The sequence below is a fragment of the Aptenodytes forsteri genome, unplaced genomic scaffold (assembly GCF_000699145.1).
Source record: "Aptenodytes forsteri isolate BGI_AS27 unplaced genomic scaffold, ASM69914v1 Scaffold15, whole genome shotgun sequence".
NCBI lineage: Eukaryota > Metazoa > Chordata > Aves > Sphenisciformes > Spheniscidae > Aptenodytes > Aptenodytes forsteri.
In genome coordinates, this window is record NW_008795129.1 from 5,867,021 (window position 1) to 5,879,435 (window position 12,415).

The window sequence follows — 12,415 nt, forward strand, 5'->3', positions numbered from 1 at the left end:
TCCAGGGACCTGCTGAGCTTTTTTATAAAACTACCAGTGGGACAAGGAGCTTGGGAAAGTAAAGGCCTCTTATGGAAACAGAAAACGGAGGCACACTGCCAAAAAACCTGGGCTGACATTCCGGTTTGTCAGAATCATGTCCAAGCAACAAGTTTCTAGAAAACAGATCGGGTATCTACATATCCAGGGTTCGAGCCTACCATATGTGAGCACAGGGCAGTATCTATGCTGGGAGGCAGCCACAGCAAGTGGTTAAGTCAAGATTTGACCATAAAGGTGTCATAAAATGAACAGACCAGGAAGACCAGAGCTTTGTGGAACAGAAAACAGAAGGATAAACACAGCTTAAAGAAAAACCATTAAGGGACCATGTCTGCAATGCAGGCAATAGCAGATGCATATTGATCTAATACTGATTGTTACAACTTTTTAACCAAATTTTTCCTAGCTTAAAATCAGTGTTTTGTGCAACTGAAAAGATATTCTTTAGTTAGAGGCATGCACAAACACTTCTAAAAAAAATGAAAAATATAGAAATCACAAAGTAAACACAGGTAAAGACAAACAAACAATTTTGACTGCAGTGCAGTATCTAGCTCATGCAGATAATTTTGAGGCGAATATTTTCTTCATCCTAATATCCTGAATATCCTGCAGAGTTATTAAACACATGACTAGCTTTTATATATACATCTGGTAGGTTTAATGGAAATCTACACTGCGATTTTGGTAGTTTTGATGAGATCTTTTCAATTGCTATAATCTGTATAGGACTTCTTAATTTTCAAAACATCCAAGAAGCTGGAAGTTTAGTTTGAGAAATGACCACAGAGTTTTGGGTAGATGAAGATTAGTGTCAGGCAGGTGAAGACTGGGGGAGGGAACAGAAGTTAAGGAATTATAAAATTCGTTACTCTGTGCATTCTTATTTTTTTACTGTGTTATTTCTTTTGCAAAATTAGCAGCATGCCAATTGCCATTGTTGGGATGATACCAGCAGGGAACAGAGAAATCTAAAGGAAGTGGCTCAGCCCATTCATGTTTCTACATCTTTCATTTTGTTTGATTGGGCTTTGCATTGTTAAGAGTTTCCTAGGGGAGCGAGTTAATACCAGATATGATACAGCCTGCTCTGTAGTAACCCTTGGAAGTGTACTACTACTTTTGTCAAACCAAAGTGTGCAACTGATTCTTACATATTTTAGGCATCAGTAGAACAATTAGAAACAATCTTTTTGAATCTTTTGGATTCTGTTTGAATCTCTTGGATTCTGTGGACCTCTTAGGTATGTAGCATCCCTACTGCATTTAGCTGGAGAAAGAGTAGAGGACCTAGCAGAATCTTTTAATTGGCCTAAATTTCCTTTCCTCTGAATTAAAATTTAGTTGCCAAGACAGTGGAAGCCAGCTGAATGTTGTTTACTGGAACTTTCGTTGTTGTGCTCATTGTCCCAGTTCCTTCAGGGAAATGCTGATACCATCATGAAAGCAGATTCAGGAGCACACAGCAAAGAAGAGGTCTAAGCCAGGCCTCCATGTTCCTCCCTGACATTTGGCTGTGCAGCCCCTAGGTACTACATGTAGTCTTTCTCTGAATGTCTTTGGTATTTTATTAAACAATGGTAACAAGGACAAAACCTGAAGAAAACAAATCAGTAGTCCCCAAAGCTCCATCGCACCAAACAGCCAGTGCAGTTTGAGAATGCTTGCTGACATCAAAGGAATAATGAGTTGTGGAAATCTTTGGTTACAGATACTTCTTTCTTGTTTATCACGCCGAGAGTCAGATTTTCTCCAACTTACTTTCCAACTCTTGCCTTCCCATCTCTGCATCATCACCATCATCATCATCATTCCTTTTCTCCTTCTTGCTCCTGATCACCTTGCCCATATGCCCTTGTCTCCTGGGGTATTTCTAGTTCCATGCAGTCATGCTTTTCTCTTCTTCTCCTTACCTCTGAGTCAGGCTACTTTCACATGTAGATGTGGCACTTAGGGACATGGTTTAGTGGTGGACTTGGCAGTGTTAGGTTTACAGTTGAACTCGGTGATCTTAAAGGTCTTTTCCAACCTTCACATGTAATGTGGCACTTAGGGACATGGTTTAGTGGTGGACTTGGCAGTGTTAGGTTTACAGTTGAACTCGGTGATCTTAAAGGTCTTTTCCAACCTAAATGATTCTGTGATTCTATGATTCACAATTAAGCCCTGCAGATAAAAGAGGAACATTTCCCTTAATCTCAGATTTGATGTTTTAGCCAGCAGACTGAAACAGCAGTTGTGGGGAAAACCCTGATCAGCCCCTGAATCCCTCATTTGAAATATACTCACTGTAGAATTTAACTGTCAAGCTCTATCACACTATTGCATGTATGCAAACATTCCTTTTTGCCCCCAATGACTTAGAGTTTTTCGAATTGTTTTTAGTGGGGAAGACAAAAGGCTCATCTCTGGCATAAGAGAAACTAATTTAAATTTCAAATCTCTTTTTCAGCATAACCTTCTGAAAAAAAAGTTGTAAGAATGTATTTAACATGCACAAACCAACATCTCCCACCTAATTTCATTGTTGGAAACAGCTAACCTTTTTCAGCACAGTGTGCAAAATAAAATAATAACAGTTCTCTGGCAGACACTTAGCATGTGAAATTTCAGTTCTAACAGCTGATTTTGGCAAAGTCTTGTACGTATCCTAAAAAATGTAAGGCATTGATATGCCTAATGGCTGCTAGATGAATACTGGTCACCTTGTACAGCTTGGGGTGAAAAATCACTTTAAAATATGGTCTTTGTTTCGATATTTCAGAATTCTTTAGAAATGCACATTAAATCTCCCATGCTCCAGCTGTACTCAGTGTGGGTGTGGTTTCTCCTCTATGTATCTATCCTGTATTATATCCAAAATTATGGGGTTAATTTAGAGGTGAACTATTTTCTCAGCTGGGATTGCAGGCCTTGCAAAAGTTGGAGGTAAGAAACCCACTAATCAAAGTGAGAGCAAAGTTTAGAGTGACTGAAGAGTTCCTGAGTGGGACTTAAAGATCGATGGCTGTTTTCTTCAGAGGAGACAGCTGTACAACTGAGGAGCAGAACCAGGAAGGAATTTGCCTTCTGCATGGGTGTTAGGATGAAAGAAAGAAGACTGACTACAATATATTTAATGCCTTGATTGGAATCCCCAAAATTGGCAAACCTAAAATGTTCTTGGAGAGAAGATTAACACTGCAGAGGCCATTGAGTGCTGTTCCCAAGAAGGAAAAAAGTCGGTTGGAAATCAGCTCAGAGGATCAGATCACCATGTGAATCACTTCATGGGTTTTGACTGACAAAGGAAGACTGAAGCCAAATTACAGTGACTCCTGCAAACTTACCTTGAAGGGGACAAAATCCTGATCAATAGAGCTACTGGGCTAAACGGAAACATTCATTCTCTTTGTGGAAATGATGTCTCACTGACACCCATTCAGCAACTCCAGTTGGCCTTAAAGTGAGGCCTGAACTGTGGAGTCACAATTTCGTATTCTGTGCCCCATCTGCTACCAAAGTTTCCCCCTGCTTGTAAGAGTGAACCCCTACTGCAAAGGTCCAGCCTGATGACTCTGCTGCTAAGAATTCCTTCTTCACCGAAACTTGCCATATAAGGATTCAATAAAGAGAGTGGATTTTTATTTATGCCAAAATATGTTTTGCTGTTTGGAAGCTATTTGAAAATGTTACGGTCACTAATTGATTCAATATTTTTTGACAAAACGTCGGCATGGTTGAGGCCTTGCTGTTTTTCGTAGACAAAGTCAGCACTACAGTTTGTTTTCATTCTTTTCAAAGGCTTTGCAGCACATGTGATACAAACCCCTCCTTCCTCTGCTGATCTCCTATGAGCTTAAAGTACAGATGGCAGAGTTTTCTTAGGCATGTGCATAGATTCAGGAGGGGAGGGCTCTAATAATCACGCAAGCCTCTCCTTCCTTCCACTTCTGTCAGCTCCCACTCAGATCCTGGCTTTAAAACTCCTTCACTGGTGAGCTGCCCAGTGCACTGCAATTGTCTCCATGTCTTGTAAGGGGCAGAAGGATGTTCAGCCCATCTTGCAGCAGCCAGAGCAGGAAGTACTCCTGCCAGCTATACTGCAACTAAAAGCCTTCAGTACTGTAGCTAGGAGACCTGGGCTTTCCTTAGCTACAGACACCAGGTTCCTGGAAGTTTTAGGGCCACCCAGCTAGAGTAGCTGGTGGCAGTAGCAGTAATAAGGCTGGAGCAGTTCCTGTTACAGTAGGCTGAGGATGGAAGGGAGGCAGTGAGCCTCTGCAAAAGTCTATATTGTAGTAGCCACAGTAAACACCCCTGCCTATGATTAAGATATTGGTCACCAAGCACTCACTGAATATCCCTTTGTTGTAGACTGGAGAATAGCAATCTAGCCCTGAGGGCTGTGGGTCAGAGTCAAAGGAGACTCTTAAGTGATGCCCATCTACAGAAAATGCCAGAGGTGATGCAGAATGGCATCCTGGTACTGAGGGGAGGAAGGATTCTGCTGGGACTTTGCAGAGGGCTTGGTAGAAGAAAGAACACAGAAGATTTCATAAGCTAAATATTTCCCAGTTCCAACTCAGAAAAAGGTATTCTTTAAATCCACAAATAACTCTGTTCTACACTTGAGAAACGTCAAGAGTCCATCAGAACGGTCCCACTCTGCATGTGTTCTCCAACTCGCCAAGTGATCTCACCTTGGTGCCCCCGTCTATATGTTGCTTCCCCTCTTGTTCCTTGCTTTGCTTATTACACTCTCTAAGTACTTCCCCTCACCACTATTTTTCTCCCTGCTGCTCCTAGAAATCTAGCTATCTTTAATTATTTGTTCAGAGCTCTTCCTCCTTTACCCTTTCCCAACCTCTCAGGTGTTCTTTGCACTTTCATCTGGTACTAGACTGGTAAGGAACCTGCAAAAAGCTTTCCAGAAAGCATGTCCTGCTTCTTCTGCTCATCTCTTGTCCACAGTGGTTCATGCTTTGTTTACAGGTGTTGGTTATTTAAATGTATTTTTGGCAATAATTATTCTTACAAGGCAGGAGTCTCTTCTATATGTAGAGACTGAAACTGTATAATGTCACGCTAGCTTCGGGCAAGACTTTGACCCAGTTGTCCACATGAACTATATTTTAGTTTTTATTCCAGCTCTGGTCTGGAGTGGACCCACTGACTGTAAATGAACTCAGGCATTGGACACAGACTGTACATGATTAATTTTTGTTCTGATGGACAATTCACACACAACAAACCAGACAAGGAGCTTCTGCAAACTCAAGCCCAGCTACCAAAGGCCAAGGTGTAGCTGTAAAGATCTCAGACTTGTAAACTTCAAGTGGCAATGGGCAAGGAAAGCCCTGGCAAAAGTTTAGGGAAGAAGTTAGTGAAAATATATTGGACACTTCTTTGAAAGCAGGGATCAAAAGGCAACACAGTAAAAATTACGTAGCAGATGATTGGTCTGAAGAACTCATTGGCACAGATGTCATGGAGACTAAAAGTTTACTAGGTTTTCAGAAACAGTTAGATGAATGTGAACATCCAGGGCAAATTACAAGGAATATAAAATTCTTGTGCTTTGTAGAATAAGCCAACTGTAACAGAGAGTTCTCTTCAATTTACAATTGCCTTTTGCTGTTAAAGCAAAGCTAGTTACTTTCTGCTCTGATCATTCCTTTCCTGCATTCTTTCTTTTTGGCATACAGTACTTCAAGCAAGACCTGAAATTCTGTGCGATTTCCATGAAGCCCCAGAGGAGGCTTTAAGACAACTGTGACCTCTTGAGTAATGAAGCTATATAATCTTATCTGGAGAGTCCCATGTCAAGACCAGAACTTATATTGTATATAACATTTTTTCTTGAAATTGTGAAATGTTTCAGTATTTTTTTATACCAAACCAATGGTTCAGAGAGCTCCTCAGTATAAGTACTTGATTTTCTTACATAGTGATAATTGAAAGCACAGTGACTTTTGCTCTTAAAAAAAAATATTACTGGAAAATTTCCAGAATGTTGATCATATTCCAATAGGAGAATTTATTGACTGGATCATTCCATCCTGCAGTTTTGTTCCCTCTACTTCTGCAAAATTTGCATTAATTTAAAATAAATCTTTCTTTGGAAGTCTAATCAAATGTAAAAACTGTCGTCGAGATCATTCTTGAGGAATCTGCAAAATGCATTAATTTAAAATAAATCTTTCTTTGGAAGTCTAATCAAATGTAAAAAAAAATTACTGGAAAATTTCCAGAATGTTGATCATATTCCAATAGGAGAATTTATTGAATGGATCATTCCATCCTCTAGTTTTGTTCCCTCTACTTCTGCAAAATTTGCATTAATTTAAAATAAATCTTTCTTTGGAAGTCTAATCAAATGTAAAAACTGTCGTCGAGATCATTCTTGAGGAAACTGGTGGCCTGTGGGGAAGCAGAATGAAAACCAGGACTTATTTCTTAAAGTTTTTACCTGTGTAGGTCTTGATGTCTTCAGACATGGCATGCTTATTCTGCTCCTTGGTTGCATCAATAACATAGATTGCACCTTCCTCTCCTAAAAAGGTGTGATTGAACAACTGCTGCTACGGGACCGCTGTGACCTAGCAGTGCAAGAACACACCTGCTGAGCTACAAATAAGGTACTGATCTTCACAAAAGCCATTTAGAAATGCAGACAGACTCAGAATAGTTTCCACCCTGAGTCTTCAATGAAAGTGCACCAAACCATATCTATTTGAATGGAACATAAAGGACTCTTGCTATTTCACTCCAAATTTCCATCTCTGGATGAGTCAGAGGCCCCATTATCCCAGGTGTCCTATGACTTTTCCATAACAGCACCATATCACTGGGGCTTAGGTGATCTAGAAGCACAGATGGTGCTGCTAGCTTGGCTACAGAAACAAGAGTGAGTTAAAACATGCTGTCATACTGATACACAATTATGCACTGTATTAAAATTTGCAGGTGACAATACCAATCATGTCTTATGGAGATCTGAAACAGAGCCAAGGATTTGCATGCAGTTTCTGAGAAATTCTCGAAAACAAAGGTCTTATTTCTATAGCAGTAATATTCTGTAGGGGCAGGGGGATTTTAACATGTGGGATAAGGCATGATGGGTAAAACAAACCATCCCAAAGTGTTGGAGGTGAGCATTTGCTATATCTGAAGTGAATATGAAGGTCTCTTTGTAGCTCCTATTTAGCACTTCTTAGGCAGTTACAACTGTTACTGAGTTACCATTAAGTTAATGGGAGCTTTGCTTAGTCTGAAAAGAGCACAAAATTTGGTCTATGAAAAACTCTGGGCTTGGTCCTATTCTTTGTATGCCCACTAAAATAAAATTATTTTAATCTATAACATGTTGGGACTACACAACCTCAGAGCTCTGTTGTTGCATTTTGCCTGGGTTTTTGTTCTTAAATTTTCTTGTTTTTTTGTTCTTAAATTCTTAAATCAAGAATTGCTCCAGGCATTTGTATAGTGAATGATTAAAACTTACAGGATTCAGATGGCTATTGAGAAGGGCAGATGAAGGAAGCATCAAGAAATCATTCTTAATTTTCCAACACCCAAAATCAGAGCCCCTAGCTGGATGAAAAGTTCCCTTCTTATTGCCTAGAAGTAGTTTCTGTAATTGGCAAAATTGCCTGTTATTGTTTGAGTGTGTTTGGATCTCCTGCGGTAGGTTTTATATGTTTGAGAATTGACTGGAAAGAAAAGCAGTGGCTTTCCCAAGTCACTGTTTCATTCACACAGACCGAGCTGTAGGTATGAGATTAACAGGGTCTGATGAATGGAGCTCCTTCTCTCTCAGGCCTATTGGAAAACAAAACACATACCGGCATACATTTGAGCAACTGTGAGTTGACTTTGGAGAGCACTGGTATTTTTACACGATAACAGTCCATTGGATTCCCTCATAAGTCTTTCAGTTCTTCATTACATAAGGACTTTTCCTGAACTGCAGGGCAGAGAGCAGCATGTATGTAATCCCTGTTTCACACTAATGCATCACATGTGCTTTGGATTTCAAACATCAATATTTGTAGGAACATACAGTAGGGCTCTTTCTATGAGCAGGGATTGGATTCTCACACTTACCACCCTTCACGGACTCTCCATAATTCACTGAGCATGGGCTTTGCTTTTCTTTATTTAAATTTTTGTACTTTAAAATTGCCCCTTTATATTTAAGTACCGTAGAACCCTCCAGTAACAATCCAGAGAACTACAACATGACATTTACAAGAAGAGGCTTTCTTATAGGTGAACATTGCTGTACAGTCTTTACTTCTCTCCTAGGATTATTGTTTTAATTGATCTTACCGGCCAGGTTTTCATCAGGTGTAAATCAGCACATCTGCACCGATTTCAGTGGTAACATTGATTTACAGCAGCCAAAGGATTAGTCTAATCTGATTCTTGTCATACCTGTAGACAGAGAAACGTGTAACAGTATTTTTAGGAATACCCCTTTATTGACTGGTTAATTTGTCTGGAATAGTTTTTGTGGACTGATCCTCTAATGTTACAGAGGGAAGTAACAAACAACCACTGGTCTCATTGATTATAGGAGGTCAAGACACAGAAAGAATTCCCAGGCTTGTACACCCAAAAGAAAGGTGTTGTAATCCCTAAATGTAAGTCCAAAGTTCCCTTGGTGGAATCCAGAATTTAGTGTTAAGTGCCAAGAGTCCTGGTACAATAGGTGGGTCAAGGTAGGTGTCTCAGAATGGGAATCAAAGCAACCAGCGCTGAGAGCAGGAAACCATGTAGAGTAACCAGTTGGAAGTGTTAAGCACGGAGTCCTCTTTGAAACAGAGGTTTGTATTCTAGACAGCACACAGGTTCTTCCATCCATTCAGGATCCAGTGCCATGAATCATCTCCTGACTATAGGCACCTACAAGTCTTTTTCCAGAGAACTGAGCAGGGCTCATTGTTTTCTTTTAAAACACAACTGCAAGCAACAGAGTAGCTAGTAATTTCACCCAGAAAGGAGGAGAGCTGAGTTCTGCGCCTCCCCACACCCTGCTGAAGTCTAAGGGGGTTCAGCGTATCAGTTAATACTGAGGCTACGTACTAGTGTGAGGGGGAGTCACTTTTGACCCCTGCAGAAGCTTTCCCATTGCATTCAGACTTCACCAAACATCTAAATGTGATCAATTAAGCTACAAAAGGACTATATTCTTCTTTTAGTAACACCATGGCAAAACTAATCATATTAGTACAATTGCACAGCAGATGTTGGCCTTGTATGTCTCAATTATTTCACCTGCTTGGGTTGCAGGCTTCAAAGATCTCAACAGAAGAAAGTGTCCTGTTTCTAAATATGCTGTTTGCATTTATCCACAATTAATCTGTAAAGAAATAATGAAAACCTAGAAAGTAGCATTCTCAGAGAGAATTGCACTCATTTTCTTTTGCGTGCTCACAATGAAATGCTTGTGAGTGCTCATAACAGCAGACGGCTTCTGTTAACTGCCTTTCGCCTGCTGAGTTAAACAGAAAGAAAAATGTTAATGGTCAGAGCTTGTCAGCAGTACATTGCCATTCACGTTTAGTCACACTTCACTATTGTTTTGTGTAGTTGTTAGGATACAGATATTTCTAGGGTCAAAAAGGGAGTGGATTCATCCCTCTGGAAACTTTAATAAAGTTTCAGCTCATGCAAGCCCTGCAATACCCACAAAAATCAGTTCACTGACTTCTAAAAAGGTGAATCAGTGGGCAGTGTGAGAAATGCTTATCATTTCTGAATTATCTGCATGTAATATTTTCTACTTCTTTTATAAATGTATGTTTCCACTGTAGCATAAGTAAGAATACATTCTATTTTGCTAATTTTTCCATCAAATTGCTTCAGAAATACCAATAAACATGAAGGAAAAGATGCAAATGGACCTGAAAGCAGATAAAGCTCAGTCATAGGATTCAATAGATCTGAGTTTAATTCCATTCCCTCAGTGACAATGGATAATTCACTTGGTCTTCCTGTGCCTAGATGTAAAATGAAGTGAATACTATTTTCCTCTGTGCATCTTGTGTCTTTGTGCTGCAGGATCTTGGAAGGAGAGACAATCTCTTGCGATGTCTTCAGAAGGTAACTTGGTGAGACTGGGTGCATTATCTGATTTTTTATTTATTATGTGGAGGATATAGTGATCACTCAGAGCTGAGTGAATACCATTCTGTAAGTCTAACTCACAATCTTATGCTCTTTAGGTGAGGACAAAATTTGCTTTCCTCTATAAATCCAGTTTTTACCGGCATCTCTGCTAAAGCACTTTCATTCTTACTCTGTTGAGTTTCAAATTTGGCATGAGTGGGCTGTAGGCAGTTGATAATTTGACCAAGTTTTAAGTTATTTGAATAAGCTGTTTCAAAGTTGCAGAATTTGGTGAGGGGGAGAGAAAGGTATTTTATCAAATTTCTTCAGTGCTTTTCTTTTCCCCTTTGCCCTGGCCTACCAATCAAACAGACTGAGCTAGAGATGTTAGAGTGCTATGTAAAATCTGGTAGGCAGTACTATATGGACCCTAATAGGCTGTTGAACCAAATAGAGTCTTCAGGCTGTTGAAAAGCATATTTGGAAAGTGATTGAGTTAGGAATTTTGGAATAGCATGCCAGAATCCAGCGTATTCCCAGGGGGGCAACCTATTCTGGTGTTCCCTTGCAAGTTCATTAGGCAGCTGGTTCAGCCAAAGAGGTTACAAGCAGCACAGTCAGGGGTGTAGCAGAGAGTATACGACAGGGATAGTGAGGATGACCTCTCTAAGGCACACAGAGGTTCAACAAGCAGAAGGAATCTTTACTTGAGTGCATTTTTCCATTCCTTACTAGGAAAATACATATAGTGTTGTCAAATCCCCAAATCAGAAATCAAACCCCAAAAAATCAGGAAATTGGCTTTGCATGACAACCAAAAGAACTATAGGGCTTTTGAGCACAAGAAGTTTGGAGCTTATTTGCTTCACATCTTGGACTTCTGAAAGTGATGTTTTTTCCTCCTGCAAGAGTTAGAAACAAACACTCAGACTTGTAAGTCCTGTGATAGATGTGCTTTTGCTGTTGTTGGTTTTGTTTTATGGCCTAATATGAGATGCAGCAGTCAATGACATTCACCTGAAATTGCAGTGTGCTTTTAAAGGCACCTCATGTTATTACCACTGCTACATTGAAACAAAAAAGGCTTTTAGAGGCTAAATTGCTCCTGATGTTAAGCAGGTATGCCACAGAGGAAGCTATCTCCCAGTTTTCTCTTGTCATGAGTGGGAGAGATGAGGTGTTCATTAGCATGGTGTAAGAGCCTAGCTCCAGTGTGGGTTCTGTGTCCTTTTACAAAGGAAGAAAAAGAGATGAGGACTGGATTTTAGACCCAAACTTTTATATGCAGAAAGGCAGTATGAATGCAAATACTAAAAAGATGCTGTTTGCATAAGCCTTTGCCCCACAGTGTCTGGTACTAAGGGAATGGTAAAACGTAGCTTTTGCTATCTCAGAGTAATCAATGTCTTAAATCATAATTTTCCCTGTATATCTGAATCAAAAGCATTTCAGTATGTGGGAAATAACTTTAATATCAGCAACAACTGTTTACTATTGAATAGTTCTTTGAACTTCAGGAATACATTAAGTTGTAGGGGGTGAGATATTCTAATTACTTGTCCAGTTTTGAAATTTACCCATCAAATGAAGAGTCAGTGAACTGGTACTTCATTGAGCTGCATTAATCTTAACTATAAGCCTAACAAAAGCCCATTTAATAAAGAGTGTGTGAGAACAGAAGCAGGGTGCCTCCATCTCCAGACTACCATGTACAAAGCCTCTGCACAGCACTTGGTATAGTGAGCCGCTTGGCACTTCAGGCAGGTTTACCCTGGCCATCACACTCTCTGGCCTCTGTTCTGCACCTCCTGCCCGTACGCCATTTCATAAGCCACATGAAAAGGGCTTAAGTTTTCCTGTCAACCTAAGGGTGGGAATGATAAGATTCCCCTCCATTCTTTCTGGGGCAGATGTGGATCAAATGATTTAGTGTAGAACTGACCTAGACAGAAACAGTGCATTTGATTTTTAGGCAGAAACATAAAAAGGACATTTTTCTTGAGAAAACCTTTGCAGTCGAAAGAGTTGTTTAAAACTTTCTGTTTTAAATCTCTGTTTGCTGCCAGAATATAGTCACAGGAATGGCAAGTAGGATAAGGGAAGTTCATTACTTCTGTTTATAAACCCAGGAAACCTTCACTGAAATATCTGGGGCTGATCAGCAAATAAGAATTCCAGTTTTTAAAAATAGATATTTCAAATTCTGTTTTTGTGGTGCATTGCCATGCAAATGAAACATTCCAAAATAGCCTATCAAAAAAACCTTACCAAGGACTTG

At 39.8% G+C, this 12,415-nt stretch overlaps 1 protein-coding gene across 1 annotated transcript in view; it reads right to left on the reverse strand.

Annotated features, from left to right (window-relative positions):
- Positions 1–1,891, reverse strand: part of GDF10 (growth differentiation factor 10) — a 102,793-nt gene extending 100,902 nt beyond the window's left edge. The window contains exon 1 of the mRNA XM_009277996.1: positions 1,804–1,891. Coding sequence (XP_009276271.1) covers positions 1,804–1,891 — 88 coding nt within the window. The remainder of the gene's footprint in view (positions 1–1,803) is intronic.
- Between the last annotated feature and the right edge of the window lie 10,524 nt (positions 1,892–12,415).